This window comes from Dryobates pubescens, chromosome 5, assembly GCF_014839835.1.
Source record: "Dryobates pubescens isolate bDryPub1 chromosome 5, bDryPub1.pri, whole genome shotgun sequence".
NCBI lineage: Eukaryota > Metazoa > Chordata > Aves > Piciformes > Picidae > Dryobates > Dryobates pubescens.
The window spans coordinates 4,525,752-4,551,396 of NC_071616.1; the positions used below are offsets into that span (position 1 = coordinate 4,525,752).

The window sequence follows — 25,645 nt, forward strand, 5'->3', positions numbered from 1 at the left end:
TCGTTCTCCACGATGCCTTGAGAAGGAAGAGCTGGAGCAGCAAGCCTGGAGATGGCCTCACTGCAAGGTTTCTACAAAGGCATCAAACTCTTTGACGTTCTTCTCATGGACTGCCAGCTTCTCTGGTAGGGAGTCCTGCAGGGTAAAGAAAGGTGCAGATCAGGGCTTACTCACAGCAGGTAAGAGGAAGCTTTAAGCACACACTCTAAGGTCAAAAATCCATGTTGAGTCGTGCACACACACACACACACAAACACACACACACACCCCCCCCGCTGCTCTGTGCTCCCTTTCCCGTGTGCCCAAACCCAGGAATTCTCTGGCAGAATCCACCAAGTGACCCTGAGAAGGGCACTCTGCCCAGCATGTGTTTGCTCTGCAGGAACAGAAGGTGCACTGGGGCCTCTCCTTGTGCAACTCCCACCACCAGCTGTAGCACAGTAACCTGCTCATGTCACCACTCTCACCCAGTCACTTGCAGCCCTTTGCATTCGCTTCTCCCCGCTGCCTGCGAGCCCAGCGCAGCACTCACCCAGACATGACCTTCACCAACCACAGCAGGATTTTACCTCTGCTCAGGCTGCAAGTTCAGGCCTACTTTGGTGCTCAGTGTGACACACCAGAGGTTGGATTGCTTTGGGGGTTCACTGACAGCCATAGCAAGCACGCAGCAGCAGCTTTCAGCTTGAAGCTCAAGACTCCAGGCTCAGAGGATCAGGCGTCCCACAAATTGGCATTTCCTGGAATGCATTAGTGAGGGACCCCCCCCTTTTGGGCAGTCTCTCTCCTGAGAGGTACAGGAAAGACATGGACCTCTTGGAGTGGGTCTAGAGGGCCATGAAAATGATCAGAAGGCTGGGACCTCTCTGCTGTGAGGAGAGGCTGAGAGAACTGAGGCTGTTCAGCCTGGAGGAGAGAAGGCTCTGGGGAGACCTTATTGTGGCCTTTCAGTATTTAAAGGGGCCTGTAAGAAATATGGGGACAGGCTGTTGTGACAGGCCAAGGGGTGATGGCTTTCAACAAAAGAGGAGGAAGACATTATTTACAATGAGTGATGAAACACTGGTGCAGGTTGTCCAGAGAGGTGGTAGAGGCCCCATCCTTGGAAACACTCCAGGCCAGGCTGGACGGAGCTCTGACCAACCAGATCTAGTCCCTGCTCAATCTAGGGGTGTTGGACCCCTTTTAAAGGTCTCTCTGCCAACCCAACTTATTCCATAATTCTATAAAGGTACAGCTGTGTTTCAAACTAGGAAATAGGAAGAGGATTATAAAATAGCTATGGTTACCAAAACCAGAAGTGTAAGGGTTGCATACCAAGTCCTCTGCCATGGACTGTGCTCCAATGTCAATAGAGAGGCTGCTGAGCTGAGGAGGGTTCTGAAACTCACGGTAGAATGTCCCCAGGTCCATTGGAAGAATGTCATCTTTTGAAAAGGCTGGTTTCTGGAATCAAAGACACTGCCACTGATTCCTGCTCACAGACACTGGCTTCCCTTTTGCCCCAATCTCAGGTCAAGTCACCACCTGCTATCAGTCAACATCTTGGCACTACAGCTGCTGCTGCAGTAATGCAGATTAAGTAACTGCAGAACTGCTCCTGGAGGAGCACATTCCCTTGGAACCTGGCTTCTTTAGGCATTAGAGACACCTGGCCACCAAGCCCAGGTGTCTGTAGGGAACTGAAAGAGTTTAATTTGTGCTGGTGGTGCCAAGTATCAATGTCTTTGTGGTCTGGGGACTGCCAAGCTCTGGTTCAGAGCTCTGAGACCTGGCTCTTTTTCATCCCCTTAGAGAAACTACTCTGACATTTGCCATGGTACCAGCACCTGAAGCTAACAGGGAGATGCAAGGTGAGAGCACTGATGAGGGCACTTACAAAGTCAATCATAACAAAGTCATCATGGGTGTTCCCTGTGCTGCTGCCACTGGAGCCCTCTGAGTGTAAGCTGCCTTGCAGAGGAGATTCAGTTTCTGGGGAGTCAGGAGGATTAACCTGCCCAAGAAATCAAACAGTGAGACAGTGAGCAGTGACCTTATGATTGTGTCTGTCTGTGTGTTTTGACAGTGTGGGGGCAGTTAGTTAGGAGGTTAGACAACAAACAGGTGCTACAGCAGAGGCAGCAAACAGTTATTTTTCATGTCTAGAGAGCCCAAGATTCAAAACCAGGAAACCTCCTGAAACCAAACAAATCTGAATACCTGGTTCATTGCTCAAAACACAAAGTGCATTCAAGGCAGGGAATGGCAGGGATGTTGCAGAAGGGATGCTGAGAAGGCACATATTATACCTCTGGAAGAGGCTTACCATGGGGTCGTTGTCTTCCAGCTCAACATTCTTGGGAGCAAACATGGCAAAAGGAATGTCTAAGTTGGCCATGGTCACCTGAGGAGATTCAGCAAACAGAATGTCACTAAGATGCTCTGCTTATGCAGCACAGATATTGAAAGTTCTTTGTCAGGCCTGCTAAAAGCTGCCTAAAAAATCACACCAGCAGGAGGCTGATGACCTCATTTAAAAGGCACGAAACTGAGAGGCTGTACTCAGCTGACCTAATGCAGATAGATACCCTGAGGTGGGATTGCTTACATACATCTTGTGTAATGGAGGCAAGGATTAATGAGCTGCTACAGATTCAAACAGTTCTCCTTCATCCACCCAAAAGGCCTGGAAGAGCAGCCTAGAAAGTGGGCAGAAGCAGCCCCAGGTGAGTTTAGATGCTTGCTTACTAGTGATGAACAGGTTTTACAGCACACCCCTTCAAGGATGAGAGGCTTGCTACCAGCCTCCCCAGTTTATGAGCCAGTGGTAGTGGCAGATCATTGTCAGACTCAGGTGGAGTATTAAGTTGCCTGTTCCCAAATATGGTGCTGGGAAAGTGGAGCAAATTCAGTGGCTGTCACGTCCCAAAAGGATGTTGTGAGAAACAAGCCTAAGACAAGGCCTTGTAAGGAAACGCAGCAGGCAGACCCTCAGTCTCCTGCCAGGGTTACCCTGGCATTGGGGTGCTTTTTGCTCCTCTGTGTAGGAAAGGCTAGGAGAAGCAGAGTATTATGGTGCCCTCCAAGAAGATCCACTGCTGGTTACCTGGTTGATGGGTTTGTTGACAAAAGCTCCCACCTTCCGGACAAAGATGGTCTCCAGGAGGTCGTGCGGGGAGCCACACTTCCCCTCGCTGCTGTTGGAGACGGTCTCCGTGTCCTCGCTGGGGGAGGAGAGCAGACTGTTCAGACAATCATACATCAGGGTTGGAAGGGACCTCAAGGATCAGCCAGTTCCAATCCCCCTGCCATGGGCAGGGACACCTCACACTAGAGCAGGTTGCTCAGAGCCACATCCAGCCTGGCTGCAAAAACCTCCAGGGAGGAGGCTGCCACCACCTCCCTGGGCAACCTGTGCCAGTGTCTCACCACCCTCTTGGGGAACAACTTCTTCCTAACATCCAATCTGAACCTACCCATTTCTAGTTTTGTTCCATTCCCCCTAGTCCTATCATTACCTGACACCCTAAAAAGTCCCTCCCCAGCTTTCTTGTAGCCCCCTTCAGATACTGGAAGGCCACAATTAGGTCTCCTGGCAGCCTTCTCTTCTCCAGACTGAACAGCCCCAACTCCCTCAGTCTGTCTCCATAGGAGAGGTGCTCCAGCCCTCTGATCATCCTCATGGCCCTTCTCTGGACACGCTCCAGCACCTCCAGATCCTTCCTGTAACAGGGGCTCCAGAGCTGGATGCAGTACTCAGTGCCTCCTGGCACAAATGCTGCAGGGAAATCACACACTTCACAAGACCCCTTCCTATTTCTGGGGTTACTCCTAGCACTGGATGAAGGACAACAGAAATCTCTGCCCTTGTCCCACACCTTCCTCCTCAGTCACGAGCACAAAGGGGGAGTGGGAAACTTCAGTCAGACTTCTGTTGAAGTTCTGTTGTTGGGCAAGAACTCTTTAGCTGAATGAAAAGTTGCTGCCAGCTAGAAGGGGGTTTTCTTTTTGCAGATGGACTTGTAACTTTAAACTGTGCACTCTGCCAGCAGTTCCTGTTCACCACTATTTATTCTGCCAGGAGGTGAGGACCAGAGCTAGAACTGTATCTGCCACTCAGGTTATAATGGCACCAGTCTAACACAGCACAACAGCCACTGCCAGTATGATTAATTCACTGCATGGCTACTGGCTGTTTCTGTGGCCTTTATTTTCCTTCCACAGCCATTCAGAACTTTCAAACAAAACACACACAAAACACAGAGGTTGAGTTTTCTGGCAAGAGGACTTCTTAGACAGCATATCCAGGACAGTGCTAATGCAGCTATGAATTTTTGGTTTCCTCATAGCAAAATCTCTGCTTGAGATGCCTCACAGAATGATAGGGGTTGGAGGCAGGTTCAACTACAGCAGGTTGCACAGAATGGCACCCAGAAGGGTTTTGAGTGACTCCAGAGATGGAAACTCTACCACCTCTCTGGGCAGCCTGTATCTGAATTACAACTCTGTGACCCCAAGAGAGGCTTCACAAGAAATAAATATGGTGGCCAAAGAAAAGAAGGAACTAATTAGCCGACTTAATTAGGTGATTTAGGACAGTTTGAGGTTGCATTGTTTCCTTTTAACTAACTCTGAGCCTAAAGTTTCCTAATGGAACAGTGAAGAGATTAGTGGTACCAATCCACATTAAGTCCCTGGAGAATTTAAGACTTCACTTGTGAACTTACTTCATCTTGTTTTACAAACAGCAAAACCAGCAGAGAGACTTTAAAAAGATGAAGATGATAGTAAAGGTAAAGTTGGCAGAGTTGTAAGTATGCTAGTGACTAGCAGGTGTAAGTAGAGGGGTGAGATCATTGCTTAGAGAAGGCTGCTAAGTTGTTTCTTGAGATGGAAAGGCAGGAGGTAGACTACAAACAATAGGTTAGAAAGGTAAAACAAACATTATCTTAACAGGATTCTAAATGGGTTAGGCACTGGTAATAGATCATCTAAAACCAACCTACCTACTAGAAGGAGTAGCTGCTGAGTAGTGGACTCCATCCAGTGGGGTGCACATCCTCTCTTGGTCAGCCTGAGTGCCATGTGCTGGCTGGCTAGGAATCAGGGGAACTCCCCCTTCTTTGCCTGGACCAATCAACTGAGATGAAGAGAAACAGCCAAATTAGAGATCTCAAAATCAGGCCAGCACCACAGTGCAAAATAGAGCAGCTTCCCCCACACTGGGACTGAGTTGTGTGAGTATTGGCACATGCCTGGGCTCCAGCCCCCAGGAGGCTGAGGGGGTTGTCAGGTAGAAGGTGATCACCACAATACAAACTCTGGTTTTATTGCCTTCCTACTCCACTCCTCTCCACTTCAGGCCAGTTTTACACTGCAGTGCTCTGGTCCTCTGCTTCAAGGAGAGGAGGGGGTTAAAAAAAGTGAAAATTCAAATCCTCTTGCTACAACCTCATTGCTCCCTTACAGCTTCCTGAGGGCAAGTAGAGAGGGAGGTGCTGATCTCTTCTCTACAGTATCCAGTGACAGGACATGTGTGCCTGGGGAGGCTCAGACTGGGCAACAGGAAGCATTTCTTTACTGAGAGGATGGCCAACCACTGGTACAGAGAGAGGTGGTCAACTCCCTAAGCCTCTTGGTGTTTATGAGGCAGCTGGGCAATGCCCTTAATATCCTTTAACTTGGTCACCCCTGAAGTGGTCAGGCAGTTGGACCAGGAGATTGTTGTAGGTCCCTTCCTACTGCAACAGTCTAGTCTACCATCACTGTGCCAGCAAAACTCTGGTGCAGCAGCAGTATCACAGGCAGAAATAAACTTCTGTCAGCTTTGTTTATTTATCTGGTGAATGGATGCAGATCTGTCATTCCAGACTGCCAGTGTCACCTGTGTGTAGGCTCCAGTGCAGCTGGGCAGCTGCAGGGGCAGCAGCTCTGTAAGACAGCCTGAGTTTGGAAGAGGTGACATGCTGCTGCAAGCAAAGAGGTCTGGTGCCCCCTTCTCTTGGTGTAGATTTTCCACATGGCCCCTACTCAGTAAAGTCAGGGATGCTGAGGAGCACTTCCCAGCTCCTGTGCAAGCTGTGCTTTCTCTGTGTTCACCTTGCATTGTTTTCATTCAGGACACCAATGCATTCACTAGTTTAATAGAATAGAATACAATAAACCAGGTTGGAAGAGACCTCAGAGATCATCAAGTCCAACCTATTATCCAACACCATCTAATCAACTAAACCATGGCACCAAGTGCCTCATCCAGTCTCTTCTTAAACACCTCCAGTGATGGTGCCTCCACCACCTCCCTGGGCAGCCCATCCCAATGGGCAAGCTCTCTCTCTATGAAGAATTTCTTCCTAACATCCAGCCTAAACCTCCCCTGGCACAGCTTGAGACTGTGTCCTCTTGTTCTGGTGCTGGCTGCCTGGGAGACCAGCCCCCACCTGTCTACAACCTCCCTTCAGGTAGTTGTAGAGAGCAATAAGGTCTCCCCTGAGCCTCCTCTTCTCCAGGCTAAGCAACCCCAGCTCCTTCAGCCTCTCCTCCTAGGGCTTGTGCTCCAAACCCCTCCCCAGCTTTGTTGCCCTCCTCTGGACACCTTCCAGCAAGTCAACATCTTTCCTAAACTCAGGGCCCCAGAACTGGACACAGGACTCAAGGTGTGGCTTAACCAGTGCTGAGTACTGGGGGGAGAATGACCTCCCTGCTCCTGCTGGCCACACTGTTCCTGATACAGTTTGAAGGCCTCTCTCAGAGGTACAGGTGAAGCAAACAGTTGCAATACCAGCCATGCTTGTTCTACCCTCTACAAGTACCTGGTGAGGGTGTGCAGCATTCAAGCCACCAGCAAAGAGTACAGGATACCCCATGTCAGCTGATCCAACTCCCAGGGCAGCAGGCTGATAAGAAAGACGAGAGCTGGAAAGCTAAGAAAGAAGAGAAAAAACAAGAAGGGCAAAGGGAGAGGAGAGGGGGAGGGGAATGCCCCACAGTCTGAATAATCATCAGGGACTGGAGAAGCAACAGGAAGAGTCAGAGGCACAGCGTTTTAGGCTGGCAGAGGGATGATAGATTTTAACTGGAAGTAATAACGCAGGGCATTGCTCTCCAGAGTTCTTGTCGCAGGGTACTGTCTGGGCCTTGACCAGAAAACAGGACTGCTCTCCTCCACACATAGGTCTGACTGACCTCCACTCACAGGGAAGCTTTGCTCTGCAGGCCTGCTTTGCATACTGGAAAAAGCCTGAATGCCATCATCAACTTACTAAAGTTAATACTTGTTTCCCCCCACAAGCAACTGCATTATCAACTGCTTGGACCCATCCCCATAGCACATTAAAACAGCTGGCCTTCAAGGCCTTGCTCAAATAGCTTCAGCCAAAGGTACAGAGTCCCATGAATGTGCTAAAGAGAACTGGGAAGCTAACCCTTGTGAGATTGCTTTAGGAATGATGTGCTGGAAGGAATGAAACCCAGGGGAAGCTCCCTACAAGCCTCAGGCAGAAATCTAGCTGGTCAAATGAAAGCAAGCTTTCCTGTCTCAGCTTGTTTGACCTCAGGAGGAGCCTTTGTTTCAGAGCTCTGTGTGTGCTACTCCAGCAGTGCCAGCACTGACAAACCTTCACAGGGGTCTGAACCTTTATTTGCTTGAGACCAGAGTGAAGCTGCATGGAGCACAAATGACTGCAGGTTCTAGGGGCACTGGCTGTTAAAATGCTCAGCACTGGGCCTTACTAACTGTGTCTTTAACAACTCCTGCAACAGCTTCTGGTTCTTGAGGGGTGCTTCTCCTGTCTTTGGGAGGCCTCCACCTGCCAAGGCATTTAAAGGAGCCTGTCTCAAAGATCTGCCTGGCCATTTGGGGTTCACCAGCCTTCCCCATGCACAACACACATTCTACATTGTCAGCTTTGAATACTTTCCTGTATTTGTTTTGTTCTGCTAGAACTACCTCTGGCCACGAGTCACGTATTCTGAATGTTCTATTGACAACTCACTTGATGTGAAAAGGCCAGTCCCATCACTGGGACCTTCAAGGTGTCCGTCACCACAGGAGGAGGGGTCTGAAAATGTGCCTTTGTGACAGTAAAAACACACTGTGCACAGACACAGACACACAGAGGAAACAAGGAAAAGAGAGAGTGAGAGAGGGGGGGAGAGAGAAAGAGAGAGAGAGAGAAGGACTTGAGAGAAGAACTATGAAGAGTTGGATGAACTGAATGCTAGTGAAGAGGTTTTGGCTGCAGCAGCCACACCTATACATAGAGCAGAAGTCTCAGTATTGCCAGAAGCACATTCATTTGGTGAAGAACTGACTGGTTTCCAGCCTCAGTGAACCACTCAACACAGGGAGCATTTCAGACTCCAGTGAACGCTGACAGAAAGTAAGTGCCAGAGCCTCTGTCCCACAGCTAATTGGAGTGAGCTCTAGGCAGTTAGCAAAGAAAAGGCTGAGTGGATGGCAGAAAAGGCCAAAAGTAATTTTTCCTTTGAATGTGCAAACTGACCTATTTCAGCATTCCCCACCCATACAGACCCCTAATCTGCCAGCATTCTGAGGGATCATATCTGGGCAGGTCTCTGCTTAGAATAAAAGGGACACAGACTAAGGTGCAGTTCAAACACACTGATGTGAAGAGAGAGCTCAGTTAACAGGGGTGATGCTCCAGAAGCCAACAGTCCAATTTGCCTACAGAACTACACAGCTCCCAGTATTTTCCTGCACATTAAGTTGTATATAGGAAGGTGGAAAAAGAAATGAACTCTTTTTTGCCATTCTAATTTAGTTGAGAGACCACTCTGCCCAGAACAGCCTTACCATTCTAACTGTGGTAACAAAGACTGGCAGTTGCTTTACAAACAAGTGCACAGCACCAGGAGCCACAGAAAGAGCAAGAGTGCAGGCTCATACTTGATGTGAATCCCCAGGGTTCATCTGCTTTCATAAAGCTTTTCTGTTCAGCAATAGCAAAGCTTCATGTCCCCTGGGAAAATGCCCACCTCAATGCCTTTACATACACTAGCACAGCTCAGCAACACTGGCAGGAGCAGGCCAGTGGAAATTTCCTTGTGATATGATTTTGCATTTAACCCATTTTGTGACAAGGCAGGACACAACTTGGCCACAGACTCATCTCCTCAGCTGTGTATTGCAGAATGAGAAAAGCTTTATTCCATCAGACTTACCCTGAGTGCTCTCTGAGTAGCTCCACATTCCCTGATAGCCTGTCACCCAAAAGCCACCTGGCATGGGAATGCTTCCCAAGAGCAGCTCATTTCTAGCTTGCTCATGCAGCGGAACACATTCTGTTAAACCAGTCACACTAAATCCCCAGTGTTTGCTATGGGCCTTTCCACTGCTCCATTCTCTTTGGAACACCATTCCAGTTATGCTTCATTCCATGTTTCACATCAGCAGCAAGACATTTAGATAAGTCTTTAAAGATCAGTAGAGCCATCTGCTTGGCTGGACAACAAGGGAGGACATTCCTAGTATTTAAAGCTATAGGACAACTGCAGAGCTGGCCCAAACGCAGGCTTGTGGAGTCAGATTTATAAGGGCAGTACAAGAAGGGGGAAATGGAGTTTCTGGGGTTGGATCTTCATAATGAAACCATTCTCTATCTATTTTACATTGCAAACTGAAACCAAATTTTCACGGGTAGGTGAACTAGAGAGTATTAAACCCTTAGTTCAATACTATGACTCAATTTGTTTGCCGATACTTACTCCTGCTGCCTCAGCTCCCTTTAGAAGGTGCAGCAAAGATGGCTTTTGTCTTTTTCCTGCTTTTTTCCCCATTCTGCAATGGAGAAAACATGACTGTGCTCTAAGCACTTTCCTTTTCTTGGTGTCAGTCTGGTACCTCTGCTTATGCTGCCTGGCATCAACCTCCTGAATTCCTCTTGCAGTATCAGTATGTGAATGCCTAAGCACACTGCTCTCCTCTTCAAGCACATCCCAGCCCAGAGGTTCTTTTAACCTTTCTCAGTAGTAATTCAGCCTTTCTGGTCCCCCAGCATTTTGTTGAAGTCAGTATCTAACTGGGTTTTACTCAGTGTAACAATATCAATAACTCACACATGCCATTTTAAATTAGCAGCAGGAGGCTGCCTGTTTGCACAGTGGTTGATGTAGGAGTAGGCACACTGTCCTAAACAGCACTTGCTCCATCTAAGAGTGGGAAAACAAAAAAAAAAGCCTGGTTTCTCTTACCTGAGATGGAGGAGAGGTGGAAAAAGATGTGGTACACACTTCTTGGGAATCTTCTACTGAGGGGTATACTGCACCGCTGTCCTCACCAGCTCTACAGCAGCAAGAAGAGGAAAGCTTTCTAACTGGCAATATTCTTCAGAACAAATAGTAAACACACTGGGACAAACACTGCAGGGAGGTTGAGAGTATTTGGGTGAAGCTGAGAGAAGAGTTATGAAGGTTCTCATCTACTCAGCAGAACTGAGGAAAACAAGATGTGAAAACCTTAGTTTTCCCTGGGCACTCCTCTTCCACCCCCACATAGCAACACTTCTCTCTGTGTTTTAACTACAGGTTCTGTGATCCCAGCTAATGCTACTGGCTTTGGTATTTACAGAACCATTGCCAAAGAACAGCACTGGTCCCCATCTGAGTGCCCTCAAGTGCATTTTAGAGAAGACAAACCTCTCATCTACAAAGATAAACTCTGATCTTTCCCCAGTGGAGATATCTGGACACATAGTTCTGCAGCAGGGTTAACTGTTTCACTTTCAAGTTCCCAAAGGCAGTCAAGGCTAAACATCCTTTGTGTTCTATTGCTTCTGTAAGGAATTTGGGGAAACACTGGGGCTTGCTGCAATCAATCTTCTACATGTGAGGGGGAAAATGCCACCCTTCCTCATATGCTCAGCCATGTCAATATGGCTGACACTAATCCTCCAGTCTCCCTCCCCATGCAGTCAGCAGAGTGGAAAAGGCTCTGTATTTGGGCATAATTGATGCCTTCACCATGGCCCATGACTTCAGCTCAGTATTTCCTCACCTGTAATTGCAGGGATGCATGGGTGAAGAACTGGGATAGGGGCGGTCCACAAAGTGATCAATGATAATCCCCATGATAGGAGGGGTCCTCTCAAACTGCCTGCAAGGCAACAAGCAATGGTGTTATTGGCTTTCTCCCTCTCTCACCCCAGCTCATGGTGCCCTCAGAGAAAACCCTTGTGTCTGTCAATGGGACCAGCAGAGCTTTACAATTCATCCCTGCAACTCCAAGCATGCATCAACAATTTGGAGCTCTAGTGTGGCTCAGGGGCTACCCAAATACTCTCCTTGCTGCAAGACAGAGGCATGATAGGGAGTATTCTCCACAGAAGAGAATCTCAGCAGGAAAGGATAAGCAGAAGGGAAAGATTCAGGGGCTCTTAGTATGAGGGGTTAAACACTACTGTAAAACAGTCTCAGACATGATTGCATGTTCTCACCTGGTTGACATGAAAGCAAGGTTGATTCTGTAGGCACAAGACAAAGTGATGGTGCCCACAGGAGTGCCCACTGTCCCAACACGGACTGTCTGGAACCCTGGAAGGTTAAGGAAGGGTTATGAATTTCACTGATGAGATGTGTTCCATACTTTTCTGTTCTGAGGTTGCATTATCCTCTGTCTAGAGGTGTTTTCCTTACTCCTGGAGATCTGAACTCTAAAGACACATAAAGAACCCCTCACAAACCAGCAGCACTAGGCTGCTTTGCTGGTAGATTCCATCTACAAAACTTCTGATGTTGCTTCCTATCTGGGTCTAAAATACAGTTCTGAAGTGCTGAATAGATCAAATCTCCTTGACCAGTCCTGCCCCTTATCAACATACTTCCATTTCCTTATTTCAGTTCCAAGTCACTACAGTTCAAATGGCAATCACCCCAGATTTTTGTCACAGTACCACCAGTACACCTCTCTTAAAGTTAACCTCATAAATATGTGAAGGGCAAGTGTCAGGAGGATGGAGCCAGGCTGTCCTCAGCAGTGTCCAATGATAGGACAAGGAGCAATGGGTGCAAGCTGGAGCACAGGAGGTTCCACATGAAACTTTTGCACTGTGAGGGTGACAGGAACAGGCTGCCCAGAGAGGTTGTGGAGGCTCCTTTTCTGGAGACATTCAAAACCCACCTGGATGCATTCCTGTGTAACTTACTCTAGGTGACCCTGCTCTGGCAGGGGGGTTGGACTGGGTGATCTTGAAGGTCTCTTCCAACCTGGTTTATTCTATTCTATTCTATTCTATTCTATTCTATTCTATTCTATTCTATTCTACTCTACTCTACTCTATTCTATTCTATTCTATTCTATTCTATTCTATTCTATTCTATTCTATCACAGTATCACCAAGGTTGGAAGAGACCTCAAAGATCATTGAGTCCAACCTGTCACCACAGACCTCATGACTACTAAACCATGGCACCAAGTGCCACGTCCAATCTCCTCTTGAACACCTCCAGGGATGGGGACTCCACCACCTCCCTGGGCAGCACATTCCAATGACAACAACTCTCTCTGGGAAGCCTAAACTTCCCCTGGTGAAGCTTGAGACTGTGTCCCCTTGTTCTGGTGCTGGTTGCCTGGGAGAAGAGACCAACCCCTTCCTGGCTACAACCACCTTTCAGGTAGTTGTAGAGAGCAATGAGGTCTCCCCTGAGCCTCCTCCTTCTCCAGGCTAAACAACCCCAGCTCCCTCAGTCTCTCCTCACAGGGCTTGTGCTCAAGGCCTCTCCCCAGCCTCGTTGCCCTTCTCTGGAGACATCCAAGAGTCTCAACGTTTTTCTTTAACTGAGGGGCCCAGAACTGGACACAGGACTCAAGGTGTGGCCTAACCAATGCTATTCTATCTCTAGAGGTCCCTTCCAACCCCTAACACTCTGTGATTCTATGATACCTGCCACCTTATGACATAAGCATTCACTGGTAGGTTCAGATGATAACAGCATACTTAAACCCCAGACTTAGTTTTCCTTGTTGTATTTAGGGACAATGGCTACCCAGTATGGACAGCAGTTCTGCTCTAGTCTGTGTGTGTTGCCTGATCATACCTTCTCCCAAGCCACTCAGCTGCACTTCACCAAAATATATCCTGCAGATAAAAGAAAAAGGTTATTAGGTCTATTTGGGACATAAATGTTGCAAGCACCCTTATTCATTTCCTTAACTGTTATGAGTTGAGAGGGTGGACCTACTTTTCCTCTTTAGGCAAAGAGCAAAAGAAGTTGTTGCAATGCCCACCTCAGAAAACCCACCAGCTCCTTAAGAAGACATGTGAAAAGAGGAAGAGAAAACAGCAGTCTAATCAGAATTTCCTCTTGGAAGCTTCTTAAGCCTCTGTCACAAGTTTACAGCTCAGAGCAGAAATGTGAAGTGATACAAATTTCATGGATAGGTCTAGGAGCTGATACCCATCACACTACATAAAAGATGAACTGTGCTGTAAAGAGACCTGCTCTCAAGTGGGTGTCAAACCAGCCAGGGAGGCAAAAAGGCATCAGTGGCTGGGGTTTCTTTTTGAGTTCTCAGCTGTGCAAATGACAGCAAAACTGAGACTCAGAATCATCCAATTAGCCATGCAAGCATGTCAAATACTTTTCTAAAAGCTAACACCAAGGACTGGAAGGCAATAACCACAGCCCACAACCCAGTCAGATCTCACAGCCTAAACAAGAGTTGAACTCAGTATTTGTTACTGAGATACAAATACATAACTGCAAGAGCTGTAGGATGTGGAGCTGAGGCTGCATCTTCACAATAGAACAGCAGGAGAGTCTGAATCTATACTGATCCCACAGCCCAGTCAGATCTCAGCCTAAACAAGAGTTGAACTCAGTATTTGTTACTGAGATACAAATACATAACTGCAAGAACTGTAGGATGTGGAGCTGAGGCTGCATCTTCACAATAGAACAGCAGGAGAGTCTGAATCTATACTGATCCCACAGCCCAGTCAGATCTCAGCCTAAACAAGAGTTGAACTCAGCATTTGTAACTGAGGTGTAAACACAGAACTGCAAGAACTGCAGGAAGTGGAGCTGAGGCTGCTCATCTTCACAACAGAATAGCAGGAGGGTCTGAATCTGTACTGCAAAAGCATGCACTGCAGTTATGTGCAACACAGACAGACATCAGCCATAGGCCAGGCACTGAAGAGGATACTGACAGGAAAAGTAACCATGCAGAGCTTTTGCACTCTTCTCAACATGGTAAGCAAACAACACCACTTCACAGTTTGTGCTTAGTTTTCCTTTCAGCAGCTTGGATGGAGACTAGAGGGTGATGCATAGCACAAAGCTCTCTTCTGCACTGATCAGTGGTATTTAAGCCCACACAACTTGAATTTACTGTCACTCATCCCTTTTTACCACACTTTCAGCTGCAGTCTCTGCTGTTTGTACTTCAAATGGGGGATTTCATATTCTGCTTTACCTGTACAATATTACATATTCATGGCCTTGTTTCCTTGAGAGTCTGTAGGCTGGAGTGACCCTGGTTATAGCAAGCAAAGACTTCAGCAGTAGAGACAGCCTGTTGTATACAGTGTATGAAACTTTTATTTCTTTGTCACACCTATAAAACACAAAAGGAAAAATGAGTCTTCTGCAGCCAGCTGAGTTGTATGGCCTGGTTGTGGCTTTGGGGAGTTTGTTTTTAATCAAAGTGAGTCTGGGACAATTATCATTTTATTGCCAAGATGATAAAACAAAGCCCTGCTGTGGCTACCAGGTTAAGAGCCCTACTTCAATCCCTACTTCAGTTTAGTGTCACCTGTTGCAGGATTAATTGCTGGACAATGCCATGCAGCCTTCTACTGAACAGAAACAGCTTGTGAGTAGTAAACAAAATTGCTATTCATTACTGAGGATATGGGTTCTTGTCTCTGAGGAAGCATCCTCATGGTAAGGGAAGAATGAGGAAGGAGTAAATGATGAGTTCATTTTCCTGACACCAGTGTTGAACAGTTTGACTGCTGCACTAGACAAAGAGGGGACACCCCCTCAATATAGGAAGGAGATGGGCCTGATGGAGTGGGTCCAGAAGAGGGCCATGAAAATGATCAGGGGGTTGGAGCAGCTCTGCTACGAGGACAGGCTGAGGGAGCCAGGGGTGTTCAGCCTGGAGAGGAGGAGGCTCCAGGGAGACCTAATAGTAGACTTCCAAGTACCTGAAAGGGGCCTACAGGAAGGATGGGGAGAGACTGTTTGCAAGGGCCAGCAGTGACAGGACAAGGGGCAATGGCTTCAAACTAGAGAAGGGCAGATTTAGATTGGCTATCAGGAAGAAGTTCTTTACTATGAGGGTGGTGGAACACTGGAACAGGTTGCCCAGGGAGGTGGTTGAGGCCCCTTCCCTGGAGATAGTCAAGGTGAGGCTTGATGAGGCCCTGGGCAGCCTGATCTAATTTGGGGATGTCCCTGCTGACTGTGGGGAGGTTGAACTGGATGACCTTTGGAAGTCCCTTCTGGCCTGGACCATTCTATGATCCTACGTGTCCCAGGCCACACAGCCAAGACGTGCTCATTCATCAGCCTGGAATGAGCATGCTTCCCTGTTTCATCAGCCAGAACACACACACACACTCAAAGAAAGAGAGAAGAATGCCCTTACTTTTCATTCATTTCCAGGCACCAGATTTCCAGCTCCATGGAGTCCCCCTGGATCAGAGAAAAAGATGACAAAGGTTTGCACCTTTTCATATCTCATCAGTGGTTAGCAATGGCCCCAGCTCCAAATGAAGATGCTTCTCCTGGCTACCACTTTCTTGTAGTGCAACAACAGAAAAAGGTGCACTGGCAGCCTCCCTGCACAGTTTGAACACCTGAGGGATTACCTTCCTCAGAATGGCTAAGCCCTTCAGAGTCTAAGAAACTAAATTTGGCTGCTCTATCATGTATGTGTTTGGCTTCAGAGATCTGCAGTGAATTGCTTCTGTTAAAACAATCACTTCTTTTCATTAACATACACCTAAATTAAGATATGTTCACATTGTCTTGGCCTAGAGGGCAGGAGCTCTGGTGGGTGGTTAGCCTGACCTCAGTGCCAGGGAAAGTGATGGAGCAGATTATCCTGGTGGCAGTAACTGCGCACATGAAGGATGGCCAAGGGCTCAGGCCCAGCCACCATGGATTTAGGAAGGGGCAGGTCCTGCCTCTCCAACCTGATCTCCTTCTATGATCAGGTGACCCACCTGATGGATGTGGGGAGGCCTGTGGATGTGGTCTATCTGGACTTCAGCAAGGCCTTTGACACCATCCCCCACAGCAAACTGCTGGCTAAGCTGCCAGCTCGTGGCTTGGACAGCAACACTCTGTGCTGAGTTAGGAACTGGCTGGAGGCTCAGCCCAGAGAGTGGTGGTGAATGGTGCCACAGCCAGCTGGCAGCCAGGCACCAGTGGCGTGCGCCAGGGATCACTGCTGGGCCTCATCCTCTTTAACATCTTCATTGATGATCTGGATGAGGGGATTGAGTCAGTCAGCAGCAAATTTGCAGATGACACCAAGTTGGGAGCAGATGTTGGTCAGTTAGAGGGCAGAAGGGCTCTGCAGAGGGACCTCGACCGACTGGACAGATGGGCAGAGTCCAATGGGATGGCATTCAACAAATCCCAAGTGCCAGGTGCTGCACTTTGGCTACAGCAACCCCAGGCAGAGCTGCAGGCTGGGGTCAGAGTGGCTGGAGAGCTCCCAAACAGAGAGGGACCTGGGGGTACTGATTGACAGCTGCCTAAACATGAGCCAGCAGTGTGCCCAGGTGGCCAAGAGGGCCAATGGCATCCTGGCCTGCATTAGGAATAGTGTGGCCAGCAGGAGCAGGGAAGTCATTGTGCCCCTGGATTCTGCATTGGTTAGGCCACACCTTGAGTACTGTGTCCAGTTCTGGGCTCCTCAGTTTACGAAGGACATCGAGACACTTGAACGTGTCCAGAGAAGGGCAACAAGGCTGGGGAGAGGCCTTGAGCACAGCCCTGTGAGGAGAGGCTGAGGGAGCTGGGGTTGTTTAGCCTGGAGAAGAGGAGGCTCAGGGGAGACCTCATTGTTCTCTACAACTACCTGAAAGGTGGTTGTAGCCAGGAAGGGTTTGGTCTCTTCTCCCAGGCAACCAGCACCAGAACAAGGGGACACAGTCTCACGCTGTGCCAGGGGAGGTTTAGGCTGGAGGTGAGGAGAAAGTTCTTCACTGAGAGAGCCATTCACCATTGGAATGTGCTGCCCAGGGCGGTGGTGGAGTCACCATCCCTGGAGGTGTTCAAGAGGGGATTGGACGTGGAACTTGGTGACATGGTCTAGTCATGAGGTCTGTGGTGACAGGTTGGACTTGATGATCTTTGAGGTCTCTTCCAACCTTAGTGATTCTGTGATACTGTGATAGGTCATTTAAGATCCAAGTTTCAAAAACAGCAACTCTGTTGACTCAGTTCTCACCTCTGAGGTTTTGAGAGAAATCTCCACGCACATAGACCGTCCAACGGCAGGCAGCTGCCCTGCCAGGGCCTTCTTTGCTTCATGAGTAACCTCTGGTATGTCTTTGATTGCCAAATTGAACTGAAGAATGAAAGAGATGTTTCAATTAGAGGTGTTTAGGAAGAGAGTGGATGGGGTGCTTGGTGCCACGGTTTAGTTGATTAGATGGTGTTGGGTGATAGGATGGACTCAAGGATCTTGAAGGTCTTTTGCAACCTGGTCTATTCTATTCTATTCTATTCTATTCTATTCTATTCTATTCTATTCTATTCTATTCTATTCCATTCCATTCCATTCCATTCCATTCCATTCCATTCCATTCCATTGGAGAAAAACCTGCCCAATGCTGCTCTGCAGCCAGACTCCCAGAGCCATGTAGAACATATTATGACAGTGTCCACTGAAATATTCATGAAACAACATTCCCAGATGGGCTCAGCCTTTTCAGATTTGCAAACATTTCCTTGGCTGCTAAGTCAAATGGTTTTTATTCTTGATCCTGCCATAAAAATCACCTTCCTTTTCCCCTGCTTGAGTCCTATCTTCACTCACAAAGCATCTTCAGTCCTTTCAATGTTAATAAAGCCCATCACTACTAAGGCCTGAATAAAAAAGGGATTCTCCCTTTCTGCTCTGCTGAGTCCCCCCACCTGGAGTTCTGCATCCAGGTCTGGTGCTCCCAGCATAACACATACATTATGTTCTCAGCACAGATTCAGCTGCAGGATTGGGTCCAGAAGAAGGCCACAAAGATGATCAGAGCACCCCCCCTGTGGGAACAGGCTACTAGAGTTGGGGCTGTTTAGCCTCAAAAAGAGAAGGCTCTGGCAAGACCTTATAGGGTCCTCCCCATACCTTAACAGGGCTACAAGAAAGCCAGGAAGGGACTTTTTACAAGGGCTTGGAGTGATAGGATGAAAGCAAATGGATTGAGGCTTGAAGAGGGCAGATTCAGACTGGATATCAGAAATTCTTCACAGTAAGGGTGCTGAGGCACTGGAACAGGTTGTCCAGGGAAGTCGTGGACGCCCCTTCCCTGCAGGTGCTCAAGGCCAGGTCAAATGGAGCTTTGAGCAACCTGGTCCAGTGGAAGGTGTCCCTGTCCATAGCAAAGGGGCTGGAACTAGATGATCTTCAAGGTCCCTCCCAACCCAAACCATTCTATGAATCTATGAATTGCAGAGCTGCAAACTTCTGACAGGGAAGAACTCATCATCCCACCCCCAGCAGATCTTGGAGATGCACCTTAGCTAGCAGGAGCTGCTGAGAGATATCATTTATCTAATCAGCCCCTCAGATCCCAGAGTAACAGGTTGCATGTGAACAACATAACCCCCCCCCAAAATCCAACACAGCCCCAGTGAATGAAACCGAACGCAGCAGTTATTCTGTGGGTTGTTGTAACAGCCTGCACTGGACTCCAACACCACACTGTGCTCTCAGTACATGTGTGTGCACACACACATGAACCCCACCAGCTGTGCAGCTGCTTTAAAAGCCAGGACTTTACCCAGTCAGAGCCTGTTGGGGAGGATGATGATCGGGTACAGATTTTCTCTCCGAGCCGGGCCTGGACAATCACTTGTACTGTCTGGAACAGAAAGGGAAAGAGACACACTCAGGGGCTGAGCTCAGCAGTCAGGAGCTACACAAACTCCAAGTGTGAAAAAAACCCTCCCAAAACAGCTGACCAGGAAGTGGAAGAATAGTTTGCTATGCTCATCTTCAGGTCTAATCAATTTAATGAGCCAGAAGTGTGCCCAGGTGGCCAAGAAGGCCAACGGCATCCTGGCCTGTATCAGGAACAGTGTGGCCAGCAGGAGCAGGGAGGTCACTCTGCTCCTGCACTCAGCACTGGTTAGGCCACCCCTTGAGTCCTGTGTCCAGTTCTAGGGCCCTGAGTTTAGGAAAGATGTTGAGTTGCTGGAATGAGTCCAGAGAAGGGCAACAAAGTTGGTGAGGAACACAAGCCCTATGAGGAGAGGCTGAGGGAGCTGGGGTTGCTTAGCCTGGAGAAGGGGAGGTTCAGAGAAGATATTATTGCTCTCTACAACTACCTGAAGGGAGGTTGTAGCCAGGTGGGGGTTGGTCTCTTCTCCCAGGCAACCAGCACCAGAACAAGAGGACACAGTCTCAAGCTGTGCCAGGGGAGGTTTAGGCTGGATGTTAGGAAGAAATTCTGTACAGAGGGAGTGATTGCCCATTGGAATGTGCTGCCCAGGGAGGTGGTGGAGGCACCATCACTGGAGGTGTTTAGAAGGAGACTGGATGAGGCACTTGGTGCCATGGTTTAGTTGATTAGATGGTGTTGGAAAATAGGTTGGACTTGATGATCTCTGAGGTCTCTTCCAACCTGGTTTATTGTATTCTATTCTATTCAACTAGTGCATGCATTGGTGTCCTGAATGAAAACAATGCAAGGTGAACACAGAGAAAGCACAGCTTGCACAGGAGCTGGGAAGTGCTCCTCAGCATCCCTGACTTTACTGAGTAGGGGCCATGTGGAAAATCTACACCAAGAGAGGGGGCACCAGACCTCTTTGCTTGCAGCAGCATGTCACCTCTTCCAAACTCAGGCTGTCTTACCAAAACCTGACTTTTGTCAAACCAAAAAAAGATGCCAAACCAACCCCAACCTTGTCACTCCAGCCAAAGTGTGGCTTTTCTCACACAAGGAAGAAGAGGCATTTGCCCACAGGAAAAAGAAAGTTACCTTTAAAGCAAAAAATTTGATGAACTTGTCCAGGTCCTTCCTGTCCTGGGAACTGAGATCAGTGTCCATTGCATATGGCAATCTGCAATACAGCACAGAAGGGGGAATGAAATCTTCCTTCAGCTTTCAGTTTGGATTTAAAGATTTTAAACATGCTAAGAACTTTGGGGGGTGTGGGTGAGGTGTTAAATGTGAATTAAGAGGTTACCTGATCAGTGCAAAAGGTACCAGAAAAGAAAGACCAAAGGGAGCTCCCAATTAAAACTGGGTACAGGTTCTCCAGTTTTGCTAGCTGAATTGACAAACCAACCCCAAAGCACCCCAACACCACACTGAGCAGATTCTATACCGAGCTAAGCATCAGCCATGGCAGTCAGTGCTTCAGAAATACTGCACCTTCAGTAATCAGCATGGGTCAAAACCAAGTCAAACTGTCTTCTGGAATCTGAAAGTCTGAACACAGTCCTCCAGCAGATCCTGACATCTAGATGATAAGCCACTGCTGGAACAAGCTGCACTGCTGGAACAAGCTGCACTGCTACTTTACTTCCAACAAAGAGAAACTTGTAGAAAGTTTGCAGAGAGTACTTGCAGGAAACCAATGCACTTAAAAGGTTACCTAAAACCAACAGAAAGATAGGATTTTGCCATGGGATAGACCATATTTTTCTGTTCCCTTCTCTTGAAAGCTCTGACAACAAACACTTAGTTTCCATGTTCACACTGCCTTGTTTTTCCAAACATGACTGTTTCCAGCAATGCAATGAACTTACACAGCACCTGAATCAGGGCAGGGCAAAGGCACTCATCAGGTTTTGGGCACCACCTTGGCACAGAGCTTGGGATAAATCACCATTTTTCTGTCTCTCAGTTTCTTCCTGTGTTACGTTAGTAATCACACACAGACCTTGGGGAGAAATGCCTTAATTAGCAGCATTAATTACACTTTTTGCTCATCAGCCTTCAAAGCATTAATTCACTCTTAATTCCTGTTGCTGTTTTTTGTTAGGAGACAGCCCATGGGCCTGAAGCAGCTTGCCCAGCACGGCGTATTTAGGGAACGCGCTGCTCATCACAGGAACGCTGGCGGCCTGAGGTCAGTGACCAGGAGCAGCTGCCATGTGCAAGGTTACTCCACTCAGGGCTCTCTCTTTGAGCAAAGACTGAGCTTGCAGCAAGGTATTGCCATTTATACAAATGAAAGGTTAGATAGGCAAAGGGGTGAATAGCCCTGCTCACACAGAAGTATCACATACCCTATTCACGACTACGTACATCCAGAACTTCCACTGACAATTCCCTCAGCAGCAGCAAATACATATTTCAAGTAATGCTTCCAAGGAGGGCTGCTAGTAAGGGCAATTTGCAGAGCATTTTATAGAGAAGGAAAGTGTTGCTTTCTGAATGACTTGATAAAAAGAAAGCTGGGCATCTAATACGGGTGAAGGTTCCTAGGGCTAGACTCACAGTATCATAGAATTGTCAGGGTTGGAAGGGACCTCAAGGATCAGCCAGTTCCAACCCCCGCTGCCATGGGCAGGGACACCTCACACTAGACCACGTTGCTCAAAGCCACATCCAGCCTGGCCTTCAAAACCTCCAGGGATGAGGCTTCCACCACCTCCCTGGGCAACCTGTGCCAGTGTCTCACCACCCTCATGGTAAACAACTTCTTCCTGACACCCAATCTGAACCTACCCACTTCTAGTTTTGCTCCATACCCCTAGTCCTATCACTACCCACCATCCTAAAGAGTCCCTCCCCAGCTTTCTTGTAGGCCCCCTTAAAGATACTGGAAGGCCACAATAAGGTCTCCTCTCCAGACTGAATTGCCCAAACTCTCTCAGTCTGTCTCCATAGGAGAGGTGCTCCAGCCCTCATACTGCATCTCCTACTGTTGTGCTGTTCATGTTACAGATTATGATGTGATTTGAGAACTAATAACACAAGCAATTCAACATGAGAGGCATTATCAAGTTATCCTTTGGGTATTTTAACCTCCTCACCAAAAGTGTCACACTTCCTCTCCCTGCCTTTATCTCCACTCAACAGATTGCAGATCTTTTCTGCTGGGGTGGGGGATGCAAAAGGCAGGCAGCACTTAAAGCCTCAGATGTTTAATTGATGTAGCAGTCTAACTCAAAAAAAACCCCAAATACAAAGAGCTTTTTGTATAGATTCCTCCCACTATAAGGTGAGAAGGATCTGTTACTATTCTTTTGACTAATTAAAGCAGGATAAGGGTTGAGGGGACCTGAGCTCTACATCAAAACCTGACTGGTATGGGCAGTAAAATACTGCATTAAAAACCCAGACCTTTTTCTCAGTGAAGGGCATGATGACATTTAAATATACCAAGATAAATCAAATTAGCTTTTAATGTGGAAAGAAGTGAGAGGCACTTCTGTGTGACCCCTGGAGAAAGATGCAAGGAAGTATATGTCCTGATGTTGTAGGAGAATGGTCAAACCAATCACCTGCATTTGCCTTTTGGGGCTAGAAAAGAATTCTGGTATCAACTATTGCAAGGCATCCAGTTAGGAATGGAAGGTGTTAGGCTCACTGGTCTGTTAGGAAAAGGAAAGCAAGCAGATGATCAGCACAGATTCCCATGCAATACAGAAGTTAGTTCCAATGACTGTATACCCAAGTATCTCTGGAGAACAAGGAAACAGCCACTAGAGCCATGTCTTAGATTCCAAGGGTTCAAAGAATGTCAGCTTTGCAGTGCTGCTCTGCTGCAGCAGAACTGGGATTCCTCCTGCAAGATCTCAAACTATCTGAAACATTCATGAAACATTTGGAGACTCCTACCCTTACCTCTCCAGCTCCAAATGCCAGCAACAGCTGACTCACCAGAGCCTAAAGAAGAGCAGGAACTATCAGACAAGATTTCCTGTCAGGAATCTGTAATTTCAGGGGGAAACTGGGACCTTGGAACTCATTTCCTGACATGTCTGAGGGCTGTCATCTGATCACCACCATCTCCTCATATTTGCAGGGGGGCCTCTGGTGATTACCTGAGATTTGCTAAGGTCTAGGACAATGTTCACCTTTAGAATCATTCTTGGCCAGAGTTCAGATGGGCCTAGAATTGCAGTGAGCATTTTATTTACAAGAATGCCTCAGTACCCTCGGGTCAGCTGCTACCAGCTGACCTGAACTGGAAAGAAACTCTTTAAAATCAGTTCCACCAAACTCATTCAACTTCTCAGCTCCTGTAGGTTGCAACACTGGCATGGCTCCTTGTTGAGTGCCAGTATTTGGGGACATGCTTGGCTCAAGGAAGACTCTGTGTAATTTTACCCTGAGCAACAACTAGAAGGAAATAACCTTTGGGCAAGGTTAGAAACCCACAGATGACTGACTGCCCCCGAACCAAGAAATTCCTGAAGTGAATTGCTGTCGCACTGCTTTAGCCTTACACATAGGATAAGCTCTTCACAGGTAAAAAAAAGCTTCTTGGCCACATGGCTTTTTGCTTTGTCTCCCTCCCCCTGCAAAGTCCATTTTCCTACTACTGCCTTTATTCCTATGCCTTTGTCTCCACTTTCATCTGAACAGAAGCGTCAGAGACAGGTATTCAAGAGAACTGCCACACGTGGCTTGCTTGACTAAAGCTTATTCTTGCTCACAAGGTTGTGAGGCAGAGTATACTGGGGTTGTTGGACAGTTTGCCATCTAAGCATTGTGCCTTATACACTCTGCTGGTGTTTATACTCTCCTCCTCCAAGAAGGACACATCAGCGTAAGCTGCCGGCACCCTGCTCACATGATGCAACGCACTGCCAGGGCCCTCCCCTTTATGACTTGGCACAGCCCAGAGAAACTACAGCTACCGGCATGCCACGCTCCAGCACACCCACAGCAGCCTGCAGGGACCTGTAACCAGCCAGGCACACAACAGGTGCACAGCACGACCTGTGACCACTGGCCCTTACACCTGGGGACGTACCACACGCCGTTGTTTGACACGCACATACGTGAGCGCAGCCGGAGCGGCAGCAACCGGCACAGCGAGCATGACTACTGCTGCTGGGGAAAGCATGCACAGGCTGCTTCCACCACTTCCCCTCTCCGAGACTGAACTCTGAGACAAGCCTGCTACCACTGAGAAGTCACCGTGCTTTGCTGTCAAACAGACATGAGCCAATGAAAAGCAATTACTTATGGTTCCTATCCCAGAGTGAAATGAAAAAGGCAGTAAGGAAGAAACAAGGACTATTGCTTTAGGGAGGGCTGTAGAGAGCTTTCATGCCAGTCATACATTCCTGGTTACCTGACTGTGCCCCCCAGACCAGACTCCTTGTCCCTACCAGCCTTTCAAAACATCTTTGTTAGCAGGCCACCCAAATCCAACTTCTGGGCATGTTCCATGTGAAGCTCTAGAAAAGGCTGCCTGAGTCAGGCAGGTAAATAAGAAGCACATGGAAGTTTGGGAAGCTTTCCATAGAATGCCTTTGATAAATAGGCTTGAGTGCCAAGCAGCTTTCCTAGAACCTCTCCTTCGGTGACCAAGAAGCTTCACTGCAAACTTGTATTCTGAGCACATTAATAAGCAGCTATAAAAAGCTCTCCATAAAGGCAGCACTGTTTCAAGGCTGGGCCTACAAGTCAAACTCCAGTATCCTACTATTACTTAAAATTAATCCCTGTTTTGCCTTCTTAGTAGGTTAGTCAGAAACCTGGGAGAGAGCAGTTCTCAATTTTAAGGCATGCCTGCCATTCTTTAAAGTCATGGATGGTTTTAAAGAGAGGAACAGGGCAGATTCTAGCAGAAAGACTGCTTCAAATAATACAAATAATGTGATGAAACCAAATGTTCTGGAGGTCACTTTACAGTTAAGTTTTGACTGATACTACTTTTTTTCCTGCTGATCAGGAAAGAGATTTACTTCATAACCAATAAATGACATCCCAGCTTAGGAAACGCATTACTAAAGCCAGCACCGCCAGCTCCACTGGCTTAAACACAAAATTAGAGTCATTCTTATGGACCAGAAGTTATACTCTGCACTTCCCAATGGTCTAGAAATGGTGTCAGTTCAAAGGTCTGTCCTCTCATTTTGTTTGTCAGGCCAAACCAGAATCTGCTTCCCTGTACCACGTACTACAACCACCAACGCAATCACCACGTCTCAGCTCTCGTGTGAACGCGTGTTCAGCAAAGTTGAGACTGTAAAATAACATTTAAGCAAAACAAGGTGGTCTTGTATGATCCTTCTGGACACCTAAGTACAGCCTGGATCATCTGAATGACTTCTTGCCTCCAGGAGGGTTCCACCTGGTCAGACCACTCTTGCAGTAATGTGGAATGCCCTGAAAAATCATTTGCACAGCCAACTAATTTTCGGCTCAGGCAGTAATTTAACACGTTTTTTCCCCCTTACAATGTACCCAGTCACACCGCTTTTGAGGTTTTTAAGTAGGCTTAGTCCAAGTGTCCCTTTTCTACCTGTTCACTGGCATGGAAGATGTCTCTGCTA

General features: G+C 47.7%; 1 protein-coding gene across 1 annotated transcript in view; it reads right to left on the reverse strand.

Annotated features, from left to right (window-relative positions):
• Window positions 1-25,645, reverse strand: part of ATG13 (autophagy related 13) — a 27,442-nt gene continuing 1,797 nt past the window's right edge. Inside the window, exons 2-18 of the mRNA XM_009897371.2 lie at window positions 20,160-20,241; window positions 18,957-19,037; window positions 17,408-17,527; window positions 15,593-15,639; window positions 14,414-14,554; window positions 13,033-13,073; window positions 11,433-11,529; window positions 10,994-11,092; window positions 10,192-10,282; window positions 7,974-8,072; window positions 6,792-6,902; window positions 4,989-5,122; window positions 3,089-3,206; window positions 2,309-2,386; window positions 1,880-1,996; window positions 1,318-1,446; window positions 1-135 (exon numbers count right to left, since the gene is read on the reverse strand). Coding sequence (XP_009895673.1) covers window positions 58-135; window positions 1,318-1,446; window positions 1,880-1,996; window positions 2,309-2,386; window positions 3,089-3,206; window positions 4,989-5,122; window positions 6,792-6,902; window positions 7,974-8,072; window positions 10,192-10,282; window positions 10,994-11,092; window positions 11,433-11,529; window positions 13,033-13,073; window positions 14,414-14,554; window positions 15,593-15,639; window positions 17,408-17,527; window positions 18,957-19,037; window positions 20,160-20,228 — 1,650 coding nt within the window. The 5' untranslated portion in view covers window positions 20,229-20,241 and the 3' untranslated portion in view covers window positions 1-57. The remainder of the gene's footprint in view (window positions 136-1,317; window positions 1,447-1,879; window positions 1,997-2,308; window positions 2,387-3,088; window positions 3,207-4,988; window positions 5,123-6,791; window positions 6,903-7,973; window positions 8,073-10,191; window positions 10,283-10,993; window positions 11,093-11,432; window positions 11,530-13,032; window positions 13,074-14,413; window positions 14,555-15,592; window positions 15,640-17,407; window positions 17,528-18,956; window positions 19,038-20,159; window positions 20,242-25,645) is intronic.